Source organism: Branchiostoma lanceolatum, chromosome 18 (genome assembly GCF_035083965.1).
Source record: "Branchiostoma lanceolatum isolate klBraLanc5 chromosome 18, klBraLanc5.hap2, whole genome shotgun sequence".
Lineage (NCBI taxonomy): Eukaryota > Metazoa > Chordata > Leptocardii > Amphioxiformes > Branchiostomatidae > Branchiostoma > Branchiostoma lanceolatum.
In genome coordinates this window covers 11,573,306-11,589,161 of record NC_089739.1, presented here as the reverse complement: position 1 = coordinate 11,589,161, position 15,856 = coordinate 11,573,306, and the positions used below count along the sequence as shown (strand labels likewise).

General features: G+C 42.7%; 1 protein-coding gene and 1 long non-coding RNA gene across 3 annotated transcripts in view; both read left to right on the top strand.

Moving 5' to 3' along the window:
• The window catches only part of LOC136424782 (uncharacterized), a 30,374-nt gene extending 20,688 nt beyond the window's left edge, over positions 1 to 9,686 (top strand). For both annotated transcript variants that reach the window (XR_010753916.1, XR_010753917.1), the window contains exon 3: positions 9,611 to 9,686. This is a non-coding gene — a long non-coding RNA (uncharacterized lncRNA). The remainder of the gene's footprint in view (positions 1 to 9,610) is intronic.
• A 129-nt stretch (positions 9,687 to 9,815) lies between these two features.
• On the top strand, positions 9,816 to 14,750 carry LOC136423982 (proton-coupled zinc antiporter SLC30A2-like). The gene is made up of 8 exons (XM_066412381.1): positions 9,816 to 9,830; positions 10,278 to 10,416; positions 10,920 to 11,066; positions 11,440 to 11,593; positions 12,046 to 12,694; positions 13,227 to 13,332; positions 13,968 to 14,102; positions 14,522 to 14,750. Exons 1-8 carry the CDS (start codon positions 9,816 to 9,818, stop codon positions 14,665 to 14,667), a joined length of 1,491 nt encoding a protein of 496 aa, XP_066268478.1. The 3' UTR covers positions 14,668 to 14,750.
• The last annotated feature ends 1,106 nt before the right edge of the window (positions 14,751 to 15,856 follow it).

Here is a 15,856-nt window from a genome sequence, read left to right as displayed (position 1 = left end):
GCTCCACGTTCCGTCGTTCGTACCACCGTGGTTCATGGTCCAGAACGTCCGCTGTCTCCAGTCTGAATAAGTGTCCCTGTCAACACGTCATATCAAGGAGGTTTTATATATAAAACCTCCTTGGTCATATATAACGTTACTGTATCACTGTACTGCACCGACTGGTTTGTTTTCTCGATAACAGTGTAAACGGTATGAGTACGCGTAAATGTGGACGTCCCTAATCCTAAAACTCACACAAAGCGGACGTATACACACCTTTGAACAAATGTCATAACAAAACGTTTGTTCGGCGAAAGGTTGTTTTTACCCAAACAATTCTGTCGCTAGAACCGTCTGGTCGAATCCGCCACTCAATTTCTGCAAAAATAACAAAAAGTTAAAAACTTTACCAAGTTTTAGGGTCAAATATTTCCATTATTGGTATACATTTTGATCGAGATCTCTGTTTAGTTTTACACTATGGAAGTTTACTGTACAAAATATGAGTTCTTTGGAAATTGAAATTTCTAAGGTTGAAATATTTAGTATTACGTCGATGAAGGTTAGACATCCATGTAATAAGATACGCCAAAAATAGTTACTCAAGCAACTGGATAAAATTTTGAAACAGTCAGACGTTTCAGACAGCATCCGCTATCTTTCGTCAGTGACAACTATTTTTGGCGTATGTTTAGTATTAGTTTCAACTTTTAGAGCACTAAACCTTTTCTTATTCTAAAATTGGAGTTATTCGTCTCTTGTTTTGTACAACAACATCTGTGAACAATCATTGAGAGCCCGTTTTAGCCCTTATAAACCGAGCGCCACGACGTTTTGTATTCTGCTATCCACCATTTTGCTTTGCTCCCTTTTTATACGTCATGCTCATTGTACGTTATTGCATACCAGAAAGATACCGCCTATTGTAACAATAGCAGTAAGATACGGCGAAACTTTCTGAAAACGTTGCTATTTCTTTGCTATTTTTTGGGGGTCAGTTTTCTATACCCTTTGCGTAAGTTTTAAACCAAGTCAACGATTTTTTTCAGTCTCCTATTTTAGCTTTGTGACATCGCTCTATGGCTGTCGTGAAATTCTTTTGGGGCAATACTTGATTCACTGGGTTCACACGCAACATTAAATGGAACGTAAAATCGGTTCTGCCGATCGCAAAGTGTTCAAACAAGTTGTCAGCGCGAAGTCTTTGCGCAATCGAGCCATTTCTTAGCGTTTACATGCTTGAGATAATAACAAAACTTGAGAAATATGCCCAAGTTTCTAAAGAGTGGCCTTTAAAAGGAGGAAAGACCATACTGGAACGTTACAAAACAACTTGGAATTGCTAAACCAAGGTTTAACTTGGTTAAAGTTAATTCTTTCGTTTAAGACATCATTAGATACTTTCTATTTAAGAGGTACGACCTGGGTTCTTAGAGTAGCACAATATTCAACGTTACAAATTAGAAGAAACAAAACAAAACTCTAGATCTCGAAGGACAATATGCCTCACCTTCAAAGAAATAGGAAGTTAAGCTGTACACATTTGAGCTCTTTCTACGTCGTTTACCGGTGACGCCCTGCTAGAAAATCATGCCGCTAGGCTGCACCCCCCCCCCCCCAAAAAAAACCCCACCCATCTCGTTGGATACTACTGTAGTACCACATTGTTCACTTGTAGCCTCACCAGGCCTTTCCATGGTCGTAGAATGCGGCAAAAATGGAATACTTTACCAGTAAAGTCAGTACACGGTAAATTCAATATCAATGCGCCTGCGAATGAAACCCCCCGGTTGCCAAACTCCCTGGGCAAATTTTGTCCCGGTAGCCGGCGTGATTAGTCTGGGTGCAATGAACCAGGGTGCAAAAAGAACCACGAGTTAGATACGCCCCTCCCTTAAATCTGGTCCGCACGACCACACGCCTTAAGGAGTGCATGGTAATCCTTAAGACGACTCTGCTGTCACTTATTTACCAGATCAAGTCGCATCCTGGCCCAGTTTTCTAGAGTAATTCAACAGAGCAAGGCGAGTGGTGCCGTTAGAAAGACGGCAGTCAAACGTAACGACCCTTCGAACAACAGGTTAACAGTGCGTTCGCTTGTGGTGGCCTCTGTGGTCTCTATACCAGACCCCTTAGGTTACAGAAATGGTTCCAGTCCATGCCTGCAGATTTCTGTAGTCTCTACCAGACTCCTTGGGTTGCAGAAATGGCTCCAGTTCGTGCATGACCTTTGTAGTCTCTACCAGACTTCTTAGGTTGCAGAAATGGTTCTAGTACACGCGTACGCCTGACCTCCATCTGTAGTCTCTACCAGACTCCTTAGGTTGCAGAAATGGCTCCAGTCCATGCCTGACCTTTGTAGTCTCTACCAGACTTCTTATGTTGCAGAAGTGTTTCCAGTACACGCGTACGCCCTCCATCTGTAGTCTCTATCAGACTTCTTAGGTTGCAGAAAATGTTTCTAGTCCATGCATGACCTCTGTAGCCTCCACCAGACTCCATAGGCGGTAGAAATGGTTCCAGTCCATGCCTGACCTCTGTAGCCTCCACCAGACTCCATAGGCGGTAGAAATGGTTCCAGTCCATGCATGACCTCTGTAGCCTCCACCAGACTCCATAGGCGGTAGAAATGGTTCCAGTCCATGCATGACCTCTGTAGCCTCCACCAGACTCCATAGGCGGTAGAAGTGGTTCCAGTCCATGCCTGACCTCTGTAGCCTCCACCAGACTCCATAGGCGGTAGAAATGGTTCCAGTCCATGCCTGACCTCTGTAGCCTCCACCAGACTCCATAGGCGGTAGAAATGGTTCCAGTCCATGCCTAACCTCTGTGCCTAGTCTCTAGCAGACTTTTTAGGTTGCTCGAATGATTCCAGTCCATGGCTGACCTCCGTAGCCTCCACCAGACTCCATATAGGCTGCAGAAATGATTCCAGTCCATGCCTGATCTCTGCGCCTAGTCTCTAACAGACTTCTTAGGTTCCGTGAATGATTCCAGTCCACGCCTGGCCTCTATAGTCCCTACCAGACTTCTTAGGTGGCTGGAACGATTTCAGGCGGCACCTGACCTCTTGTAGTCTCTACCAGGCTTCTTAGGCTGCAGAAATGGTTCTAGTCCATGCCTAACCTCTGTAGTCTCTATCAGAATCCTTAGGCTCCAGTCTGCCCCAGGCTTCTGTAGTCTTTACCAGACTTCCTGGGTTGCTGGAAGAATCGATGATACATTATTTCAACCATTTTCTGAGAGTACATTCTATAACTCTTTACGCACAGTGGCAATTGTTCCTGTCACATTTTAGACACGAGGCAGCAATACAGTGCTCTTTGGTTTTTTTCTTTCCATTTCTTTGTTTGAGAGAGTTTGAGAGAACAAACAACATTGTCTTTGAGATAAGCCGATTCGGTAGGCCAGAAAAGACAGCTAGGCTTAAGCTTGTTGAAATATTTGAACAACATTGTTGTGACGCGAAATTGCCACGGTTTTGCCTTTCTTGGCGTCAACACTTTAAAAGCTAAAGCGACCCCACCCAGTTCATTTGCATGGCCAGTTCAGCCCCTGAATAGATTTCAGGGAACTGTGGCGTCGACTCGAAGTATTCTGTTTAACTTTCGTGTGCACAACTCAAAACAAAGTAACACTAGAAGGCCTGTCAAATATAGACCGATATCTAGTGGATTTTGGAGCTCAATCTAACGTAACATAACCAATTAACGTCCGATTTATTTAAAACGTATCTATCTTACAACCGCGCGGACAGAGCCAAATTTCAAACCCATGGGCAGAAATATCAGCTCTTCTAAAAAGAAAATGCATGGTCTGTAAGTTTGTCTCCGCCTGTTTAACGCCGTGCGAGCATGTATTTATACAGAGGTATATGATGAAGACTTGTGCTAGGGTAACCCATTATCGTCCACTTCTGAATCTTTTCCCTTCTAGCGCTATGCTTGAAGAACATAGACCAGAAAAAAATGCACAGTAACTGTCCAAAGTAGTCTGCAGACAAATGATAGTAAAATCACCATGTCTGTCCGGCCACTTGCTTAACGCGATGGAAAAAAAAACAATGTTTATCTGTAAATTTCCCCCACATGCGCGGCACGTGGCGTTTACGTGGTAAACGCATGGCCATTATGTTTTGCTGTTCAAAAATTAAAGAGATGGCTAAGGATCATACTTATGATGTTTTTTATTGCTCATGAGAACAGGCTTTGGCATAATACACCGCGACATGTGGACATGAGCCAAACCGGACGTAAATAGGTTCTGCACGTACATAGGTCATGTTACGTTAGCTAGTAGAGGTAAACAATTCATACTGTAGAGGGAAACGTGATTATACTTCAGTTTTAAAACTGTAAGATATCGTTGCCGAAAATAATTTCATCAGGTTGGTAGAACACAGGATATTGGAGATTAAATTTCAACTTATAATGATATCTAACATAGGATGTTGGGGATTATTTGAACAAAACCAGTAATTCTCACCTGCTGATGTTTCGGTGTCTGTCAGACACCTTCTTCAGAGCTTCTGACTGGAGTACTGCTTCTCACCGCTATAAGTAGCCGATGTAGGTGCCGCTTTTGCGGTGAGAACACAATCCCAAACGTGGCTAAGCTTGTATCCCCCTCGTGTTCTCACCGCAAAAGCGCCACCTACATCGGCTACTTATAGCGGTGAGAAGCAGCACTCCAGTCAGAAGCTCTGAAGAAGGTGTCTGACAAACACCGAAACGTCAGCAGATGAGATTTACTGGTTGTGTAAAAATAATCTCAACCATCCTATGTTAGATATCGTTATAAGTTGAAATATAAAGCTTTCAGTTATCCAATTTTCAAGCGTGATAATTTAGATATTATGCACATTTCAGACATAAATTCTACCAGTCATTTTCTTCTGTTTCATAATTCTAGGTATGATCTATATCGTAAGCGGTAAATTTTCGGTTCACGTTTGAAGTATGGTTTGAAAGCTAGCCAGCTCAAAATGATGTGATTCAGATTTCACATATTGTTGACAATATATTTCTTAATCGCCAGTTGACGTCATACGTTGTTTTTGAAACAAAATCTAGTTTGGCCAAGGAAAAGCAGTTCAGTGTTTCCGGTTACCCTACCGACCTAACAAAAACCTGCTGACCCTAGCCTTTCTTTTTGGTCGAACGTTAGCAAGGGACATATTATCTATATTGTTATTTATTTATTATATTGTTGGATCCGTTGGCATGTGTGGGCGGCCGCCATCTTGAATTGTGACATCACAGGGTCGCCATACCATTTTATTGGGAGGGAGGGGTGTTTTGGGGGGTCGCTAGCGTTCTCTCTATTTTTAACAAATCGGTACACAACTATCACACATTCAACTCAAATAAAAAGAAATATTTAATACCAATTCATATCTATACAAAGACCCCGTAAACGCTAAACCAACATAGCAAACCTGAAGTATATGTAGCACAAATACTTAACTCTAGTTTCTATCTGACATCTGAGTGATGAAATTTAAAAACAGACTTCCTGTATTTCACACTCAGTTAACAGATTAAGGCTTTGAATAGTTGATGTAAGAATGTGCAGTAAACATTGTATTTCTTTGTTCAGTTCAGAAATATACTTGTGCTTGTACTATGTACGTCTAGATCTACATAACTACAATATGATGTTGAAAACACCAGTGCCTGACGCATTTCAATTTTACATTGTTAAAGGAAACCCAAGCAATATTAGGACCCGAAATTTTTGAAAGTCTATTTATTTAGTCATTTCTATTCACGATTAGTTCAAACAACAGTAGCACAATGTAGAGCAACGTCCATGATGGAAAATATGACTTCGTTGTGAGGTGAGAACTCACTGAAAATCGTCGCCGATTTTTTTGTAGGCTCGCGAAACTAAGGGGATCATCATACGGTACGTTTTTTTCGCGGCTTTGAATTGCTCAAAGTACGAAGTTATTACATAAATGTGCTAAACAGTGTTAGCAAATGTCACTACCATAAAGATTTCAGCATTATTTTATTTCCATTTTTGGGGGCACTAATATTGCTTTGGTTGCCTTTAAACTGTACTAGTTTGATCACTTTGCTCGAAATTTAAACAAGAAAATGAAAATAAGAGAATCCCTACCTACCGACCCTATTTTCCAGGACTGAAACCGGAAACACAAGTTTTTTTTTCCTACGCCTTAAGGTCTCATTCCTGTATTACTCCTAAAAGAATCCGTACCCCAAAAAAATTAACGGCTGCATGAACGTGTGTTTATATCGGTGGGAAATTTCCTTTTAGCCAGCCCAACTGATCTCAAGCGTCAAACTGATGAAAGCCTGTTTGTAACTGACGAAATTAGCAGGTAAAGTTCGGCAGCCGCGCGCGAGGTCGGACGTGCACAGCCCGGCATTGTAGGTGATGCGGTCATGCGCTTTCAGCTGGAAAAGTACCTTTTGGGGGTGTAGCTTGGTGCAGTTTGTAATTGCTATAAAAAGAGATTGTATGTAGTGAAACGGTTGGCAATTTTTTTCACATGATCTTGGGTAAATGTTCTCAACATAAAATGAATAACATTGGTGCATTTTCTATAGCTTCATTACGAACGCGCCCATGTAAAACACGTATTATAACATGTAAGCCTATGGGGCGAAAAAACTCAGGAATGAGACCTTACTTCTGCACCTGACTCTAATATCGCTGTATCGTTCTACATACACCGATGTGTTGACGGAATTGAGTTAACTCGCACACAAGTTATTGTTTATCAATCCCTGCAAAAGTTCATACAAAACAGTTATTGTAAAGGATAATGTTTTCTGTTTCTTTGTGTCATTCTTTGCGTTTGTGCGTGTGTGAGCGAATGCACACAAACGCGCTGGTCGATCGATTTGATGTGAAAACAAGTTGAAGAAATTGATTTTGCACAATATGAATGAAGAAAAGGTTCGATGACGTTGTTTTGTTGTAAATATTTTATATGGCGTCATGTTGGTCGTTGTAATATCTAATCCCCATTGGAAAGATACGTCAATAATACATCATAAAAATGAACACAAAAACCGGCCTGCCCGGGTATTTTTTTTTCAATTTCATGGATGACATCATCTGCAGAATACAAATTTAATGCGAGAGGGCGAAAAAAAGCAAAATGGGTAAAAGAAAAACATTGCTAAATTTTCAAAATAGACACCATAAATGTTGTAACAAAAATTGAAGCGACAAAACATGGTATCACAGCTAACAAGTCTTTTATTCCTGTATTCAAGAGGTGCACAAAGTGACACTAGTGTGGTAGACTGGTAGCACTTACCAAGTTGGTAACTACACTCATTCATGGCTACCACATTCGTGCCACTTTTACAACTATAGAACTAGTTTCACTTCCATAGCTACAGATATGGCTACCTCAGAAGTGTCACTTCTACAAGAATAATCTAGGCTACAACAAGACATGTTGTCCCATTTTTTCGTCACGTTTTTTATTTCAAAATCTTGCAAAAATTAATGAGCGCGCTGATGTCATTCATAAAATTTCCTTGCTGTGGCCTTGATTACGTTTACACAAAGATAGCGATCAATGAAGACAAAAACATGGTGTCAGTCGCAAAGAATGCTGTATTGTTGTATTCTGCATTGAGTATTGTTGCTATAATGCGCATGTCCGGAATGCCTTCGACGCGCTCTAACGGTTGCGTGTGTAAGCGGTCTTCTGTTGTCTGAGTAGTTGCGTGTGTATGCCATCCTCTGTTGTCCGTTTCATTTGAAAACTATAGAAACGTGTTAATTTTCGACAGGCCATTGAAAGAGAGCATACTCTTTCCCTTTTTAATCATATTGGTTCTCAACAGATCTTTGACATGATTTTAATGTTTGCATAAATCAAAGCATTGGCCAAATGAAATAAAATGCACGTGGACTAAACCTGGTCTCAGATTCGTACCCAGATTCTATACAAAACATTCAAATCGCTAAGTAGTGTTACGAGAGGTTTCTACGTTTTCTTTAAAAAAAAACGAGACATTTTTTCCTTAATTTATACAGGAACAAGCAAATCCTGTGTACACTAGGGATGCTAACCATTAAATGTTGGACAGCAATGTTGTTTCTGGGATCAGTGGATTAAGTAGCCCAGAAAAAAACAGCTACTTATTGAGCTATGTCAACAAAATTGTTGTTACGCAATTGCGGTTTTGCCTTTTTGACGTCAATACTTGGCCACCCCACCCCATGAATTTGCATGGTCAGTTCAGTCCATGAATAGATCATAGGCAACTATGGCACGCGCTCGTGAAACGCACGAGGCAAGTAGTACCGTGAGAGGCTCCTGGGAATCGAACCCGCGGGCCGCCAGCTCACGAACCGAACGCACTTACCACTAGGCTATTAGGTCAGGACCAATTTAGACGTCAGTAAGTGGCGCTTGAGGGGGGCATCATGCTTGCATAGTATACCCAGTTAACCGCGTATAAAACAGTTACTGTTGTACTGAAGAATACAAGCTGCATATCCGGATAATAGATTTATTTGATTCACTATCATCGGAATGGACCACTATACTTTTTGTAATTATAAGTGTTGTGTGTTCGTTAACGTGCTTGGGTATGGCTCTCGTATATCCGAGGACGTCCCTAACCGAAGCTAGATACCCTTTTTCACGTGAGGAAATAGGTGCTAAGTGCCTTTCCCAAAGGGCACAATGTTTGGACCTGTCGGGGGATTCGAACTCAGGACCCCCAGTTCAACAATCCCAACCACCTGTGCTGTTTTTTGAATGTATTTTCCTCGGTTTCTGACATTCGCTTAATAGCCTAAATAGCTAAAACCCAGATACTGATATACAGTAAAATTGATATACACTAAGAAAACATCGCATCATAAGCCAAAATTGTGTACGTGGCCTTACGCTATGTACTTTCACACCAACGTCATCTTGGTCTCTCTTGTGATAAGACATCCGTCGTAAAACCACTTCAAGTACGGTACTAAAGACTAGTGGCATTTATTGGTCCCCAAAGTACCGCCCAAATGTTACATTCTCATGGCTTCTGTATGTATATTGCTTCTGATGTTTATATTGGACTGTTCCATTCATAACATTCAGTGGGGGTGTAGAGCCTGAGTTGCATTTTCCCTGCCCCGTGCATCTCTTACGATTACCTTTGCTATGTAAGTTATACCTTTGGTACTATTTGTGTGTTTGTTGGTCAGATCGCTGTTGGTTTAACAACACAAGTCAAACTATTGATGGATTGTTATGATATTTGATACGTGGATAGGTGTCAAAACAAAGGGTAGGTAAGCGTGAGCGCTTCCTGGCGGCTTTATAGGGTACTGCAGTTTGAACGGCAGGTAGCTTTCAAGGCCGGGAAGACTCAAGCAGATATTGGGATGAAAGATCGTAACGTTTTCTGACTGCCAAAAATTGTCACAAGCACCCATGGGTGTGAGAACGCGCGGCAGTCATCATCAGGATGATTTCAAACCAAGCCCCAGCCATAAAACAGGCTCCGCCCCTGGGGCGTCGCCAAGAAGTAACGATTTTCCTTCCCTGTAACTTCTGCTTGGAGATACTGTAATCCCAAGCGGGCCCAGGGCTCATGAGTAGTATAGAAGGTGCACTGAGACTATCTTTCTTGTGTTACAGGGGCGGTGACGTGAGGCCGGGCGGATGCACACCTTTCATCACGGACACGTCCACTAATGATGATGACGAGGTACGTATCAGGGACAGACCACTAATCATTCAGGGAGGGTCTGTGGAGAAAAATGGGAGTGAATGGACATCTTTAGAAATAAAACTTTTCACCCTGTACTTTAACTTGGTGATATATTTCTTATTATTTAAATGAATGAACCCTGGCCTGGTATGCTCTGCTGTATTTTTTTAAATATTTTATGATATCATAAATTAGGGCTTTATCTATTGTATGTTACAGAATTCTCATTGCATAGAAAACCTATTGCTCTGCATGTGATGTCAAGATAGACGAGAAGACACAACACGAAAACTAATATGTAAGCGAACTTTCAGAACAACGGAAAGAAGTATTAAAGGCATGGAGTTTTTCAGCAGAGTCTACTGTGTCCCTTTAAAGCCATTGAAAATAAAAATTTGGCCGTACCACAACCTTTACGTATCCAAGTGCATCTTCTTACCGTGAGAGGATCTAAGTAACAACCAAAAAGTTGCCATTTTGATTCCACCGATTTTAATTTGCGTAATGGAAGAAAATAATTTTAACTTCCCCACGAAAACGACATGTAAAGATCAGCTGCTGTTGTTGACACATTTCTCATGACTACGTCCCCAGGAGCAGTACCTGCTGGGTAGAAACGACCGGTCCCACTGCCATGACAGCGGGGAGAGCCGGCCCGTGGACCCCACGGCCAGGAAGAAACTCATCATGGCCAGCATCCTCTGTCTCATCTTCATGGTGGCCGAGGTGGTCGGTAAGTCACATGATGTGCACGTGATGTACACGTGATGTCACATGGGGCCATATGTGCATCCTCTGTCTCATCTTCATGGTGGCCGAGGTGATCGGTAAGTCACGTGATAGCCACGTGATATCACGATAGGTCACGTGATATATATGCATCCTCTGTCTCATCTTCATGGTGACTGAGGTGATCGGTAAGTCACGTGATAGTCACGTGATGTCACAATAGGTCACGTGATATATGTGCGTCTCTTTTCCATCTGCATGGTGGCCGAGGTGATTGGTAAGTCACGTGATAGTCACGTGATATCACGATAGGTCACGTGATATATGTGCATCCTCTGTCTCATCTTCATGGTGGCCGAGGTGATCGGTTAACCACGTGACAGTCACGTGATATCACTTATTTGAAAATGTGATTGTCAGATTTATCTTAAAACCAGTCTTGCCATCATGACAGAGATCATCCATACATGTATGGTGACGTCACTAATTTGCATGTGTGATTGACAGGTGGCTACCTAGCCGGCAGCCTGGCCATCATGACAGACGCCGCCCACATGATGACGGATTTCGCCAGCTTCATGATCAGCCTGTTCGCTATCTGGGTCGCGACTCGGCCGGCCACCAAGAGCATGAACTTCGGCTACTACCGGGCGGGTAAGTCCACTCTTCACATCTGCTTGGAGATTGACAGTCTGTATAGGTTATATGCATTATATACCAAATGCTGATTTGAACTGTTTATCCAATTGGCCTGCAATTTTTACAGTTGTCTTTGGCTAATTAATAGGTGATAAGAGTTATAATGTCTAATGATAACGTTTATTTGATATTCAAGTTTACATTGTTTATGTTTACTTGTTTAGGTGATGCAGGCCCTGTTGTCGACGTCTGTGCTTCTATTGTTTATGTTTATGTTGTTATTCAATTTTACCTGTTTAAGACGGGATCTAGGCCCTGCTGCTGACGTCGGAACTTGTTTGGGCATTTGTTTCTATTTTTGTTTATGTTTACGTGTACCATATTCCAGAGGTCATGGGTGCCCTGGTGTCCGTGCTGTTGATCTGGGTGGTGACCGGGATCCTGGTGTATAACGCCGTGCTGAGAGTCATCCACAAAGACATGGACATCGACACCAAGATCATGCTCATCACGGCTGCCTGCGGGGTGGCTGTCAATCTGGTGTAAGAGCCGGCAAAATTCAATGCTCTTGAATTGTACGGAAGGGTCATGCAGACATAACACGAAAGATTATTACATCTGTTGAATGATAGCCGAATCTTTTCTAAAAATATGGTCGCTACGTAAGAAATCAAAGACTAATTATAAGGAAGACTGTATCACCCCTCGTCCCGGTTTAGACTTCTATACACCTTTTGACCAATCACTAGTTCTGATGCCGTATAGTTGAGCCTATAGCTGATTTTTTTGCCCTGTGATTTGTTAATGAACTGTCTCTATTTGATAATGATTTAGGAAAGTTTGAATATTTTCTACATTTTTAATGTTATTTATTGCAGTTTATTGTAGCTTTCTTTTAAGACAGTGCTTGATTCTGACTTACTTAGGCCTACTGCCCATCCTTGGGCATTCTGAGGGTATTGATGCTAAATGACAATCTACATTTCCACTACAGAATGGGCTTCATCCTCCATCAGTGGGGTCACGGACACAGTCACGGGTTCAGCGGACATGGGCACAGCCACGGGGGCAAAGGTCACGGTCACAGCCACGGGGACAAAGGTCACGGTCACAGCAACGGAGGTCAAACATCAACAGGTCACGGACACAGCCACGGGGGTCAAACGTCAACAGGTCACGGGCACAGTCATGGGGGTCAAATGTCAACAGGTCACGGTCACAGCCACGGGGGTCAAACATCAACAGATCACGGACACAGCCACGGGGGTCAGATGTCAACAGGTCACGAGGGTCAAGAGCCATCTGAGAAAGGTCATACACAGGACGGTCCATGTAGTCACGAGGAATGCGACGAGAGTCAGAAGTTGGCAAAAAGCTACCAAAGTAACGGCATTCAGAGTAGTTATGGCGGCATTAGGTCGTGTGAAGAAGGGAATGCCATCGGCAATGGAAAAGCTAGGACCGGTACAGAGAGTCAGGGTTACCAGCAGGGAGACCCGCACGCGGAGTTACTGGGGAAGGAAGAGGGAGGCGAGCACAGCCGGAAAGAAAACGTGAACGTCCGGGCAGCGTTCATCCACGTGGTCGGGGATTTCGTGCAGAGTCTGGGCGTGCTGATCGCCGCAATCATCATTTACTTCAGGGTAAGCACTTAGAGATTTCGGGATCTTTAAATGAAATACAAAGGCCCACAACGACAATTGTCGCGTCACAGCGACAAAATGGTTGCGTAGTTGTCGATGTGGGCCTTCGTAGTCTATGGACCATGAAGCCAAATCCGACAGCAACAAATGACTTCAAAAATACACATTGAAGAAAAATTGGAAGGCGGTGTCTTTGACTCAAACTTGCATGTAGCCATTATCAATGACAGCCTGAAAAGCTCCGGATTTTTTGTAAGTCATGTGAAAAAAAATTCAGCCTGAAGTTTGGATGTAAGTCTGAGCGGAAGACTAGTCCATTGTATACTTAGTAACCTCTACTGTAGAGGAGGTTGGTTCTTTTCTGTTAGTAAAGTTCCAAGCTCTCGTATCACCAATAGTCATCGCTACGGTGGTCCCGTAAAGAAGTGCTTCCACGCAGTGTCTTTACAGGCCATCGTACATCTAAATGTACATCGCACTTAGGTAGGTAGTAAGTAGCTACATCACTAGTAAACATGTTTTTGTTCCCCAGCCTGACTGGGCCATTGCGGACCCCATCTGCACCTTCATGTTCTCCGTCCTGGTGCTGATCACAACCCTCAGCATCCTGCGGGACACCATCAACGTGCTGATGGAAGGTACGGCAAATAGACATTCATTAGTGTCCGCCGCCATTTTGGTGTCCTTATTTGCATAGTGTGCAGGTTAAGTGTTTTCAGACATCTAAAGACCTTCTGTCCGCCGCCATGTTGGTGTCCTTATTTGCATAGTTTGCAGGTTAAGTGTTTTCAGACATTTAAAGACCTTCTGTCCGTCGCCATGTTGGTGTCCTTATTTGCATAGTGTGCAGGTTAAGTGTTTTCAGACATTTAAATATCTTCTGACCCTATCAAACAGTCACTAGATCTAGAGCTCAAAGAAGATAATAACTGAAGAATACTTGCCGATGAAACACAAACTGATGTACGCGCTTCCGCTTGGATACTTTGAAATGTAGATAGGGACACCAAAATGGCGGTAAGCACCTGTCTGTTTGATTCATATAAAAGTTAGCGACAAATGGCATTTTCCGTGACCTTTATAAGCCCCACACTTGAGAAAAGTCGGATCGCTTGAAGAAAGGGGCCTCCCCTTTCATTCCAGTAATACGAAGCATTTGACGAATTTTTCTCAATTTTTTTTTTTCTAACGAGACAGATTCTGGCGTCATGCTAATTGTTTACAACTGTTTCCAGACGCCCCTGACATCTTTTTGCCCTTGTTCTGTTTCCAGGTACCCCCCGCGGACTGGATTTCAACTCTGTGAAGGAGAGTCTGAAGGCGATCCCCGGGGTGCACGCCGTCCACGGGCTGCACATCTGGTCCCTGACAGTCGGAAAGAACGCGCTGGCCGTCCACATCGCCGTGGGTAAGTGCGATACATCTTGGCAACGCCAACGGAGCAAAGTCACTCTTGTCGCATAACTATTAAAGAGGAAACCTGTACTACAAAGTCACGCAATAGTTTCAGCTGACGTTAACTACCAGTGTTCGCATGCTTGGAGGGCTGGCTAACCAAAAACACGTCACACTTTATCACCAAGTATAACAATACAATTCTACAGAGTCCCATCCCATTTATAATATTGTCTAAGATTACCAAATATGCACGATGGTCATAAGGCATATTTCTTGACAAACAACATCTCAAAGCTAATTCAGCTCTGCGATCTGAGGAAGGCATTTTTAAGTTACAAGTATGAACTTTCGTACGATTCCAGCTGTGAAGAGGCTGATTTGACAGTTGAAATTTGAAATTTGGGTCATTACAATCATTATCTCTTCCAGACGTTGATGCGGACCCCCAGGAGGTGCTGGACATAGCCTCCCGTTTGGTGCGCAGCAGATTCGACGTGCATTCCTCGACGATTCAGATCGAGCTGTTCCTGGAGGAAATGCGCGACTGTTCTCACTGTCGGGACCCCTCAGACTGAGAGCGCATGCGCACGTTCAATCTCCAAGCAGATGTGTGGCTTCAATTCTTTATTCCTTAAAAACTTTACATAGTTAGCCGTTTTTTTTAAAAACATTGTTCAAATGATGCAGTCTTTTTCCAGTAGACGTATCACTTGAAAAAATGTATAAAATAAGCTGAATCCATACATCTGGTTGGAGAGTATCATACTCAGTAACTTTTATTGTCATATCACTCTTGGAGTGAAAAAGATGCAAACTCTTAAAGTAAGAAAACTGGAGTGCCTTGAAAGTTGATTTGAAAAATGTGTTTGTGTGTGTGCGTGTGTCTTTTGTAGTATAGATAGATGGAATCAAGAGTGAGTTAAATCTTGGTCAATACAATTCACTTGAATGGACTATTGTTTGCTTTTAGCCCCCGGTGTACCTTAGAAAAAATTGAATTGATGGAAGAATGGAACAATGATTGAAAGTAATGTCTTTGAATTTAAAACATGTAAATAAAATGATTGATCAAGCATAACAAATATTGATTGAAATGATGACGAAATCAAGCAATAAGGACGCAGGTTAGAACAATAACGGACAATGAAAATATTCACATGTTAAGTGCTTCTTTATATGTTTTATGCTATGTGGATCATATTTTGTCCCTAGGTTAAAAAAGTTGCAAATTCCGGCTTGTATTATTTTAAGCTTGAAAATTGATCTCATTTTTAAGGTGGATTGTTTTGAGCTCTTGGTTTTGTGAGATTTTCATTTCGACTTGTTCTCTCTCTCCAGTACTTCTCTGAAAATAATCTGCTGTGCTAACCTCGTTTGCAGTCCTCTCGGTTGGCGCCGACGTTTATCTTTTTTGGGGGGGGGGGGGGGGGTGGGGGGGGGGGGCTGATTCGCGATTTTTAACTTATAGGGGCCAGGTTCTTTTTTTTTTTGGTTTTTTTTTGGGGGGGGGGGTATCTCCCAGAGCGGCAGATACGGTCCCCGAGCAAAAGGACCTGGCCCCTAGCCAAACGAGAATCAGCGCCCCTCCCCCCCCCCCCCAAAAATAAACGCCGACGCCACCGGGGAGGCTGCAAACGAGGCGACTGCTGTGCGACCTGGCTCCGTTGAGCCGTATATTTGGGCAACATAGTACAGAGTATATTTTAGATATTCTTAATTACAATGTCATACATACATTGATGAAGAACAGACATCCACTGATGA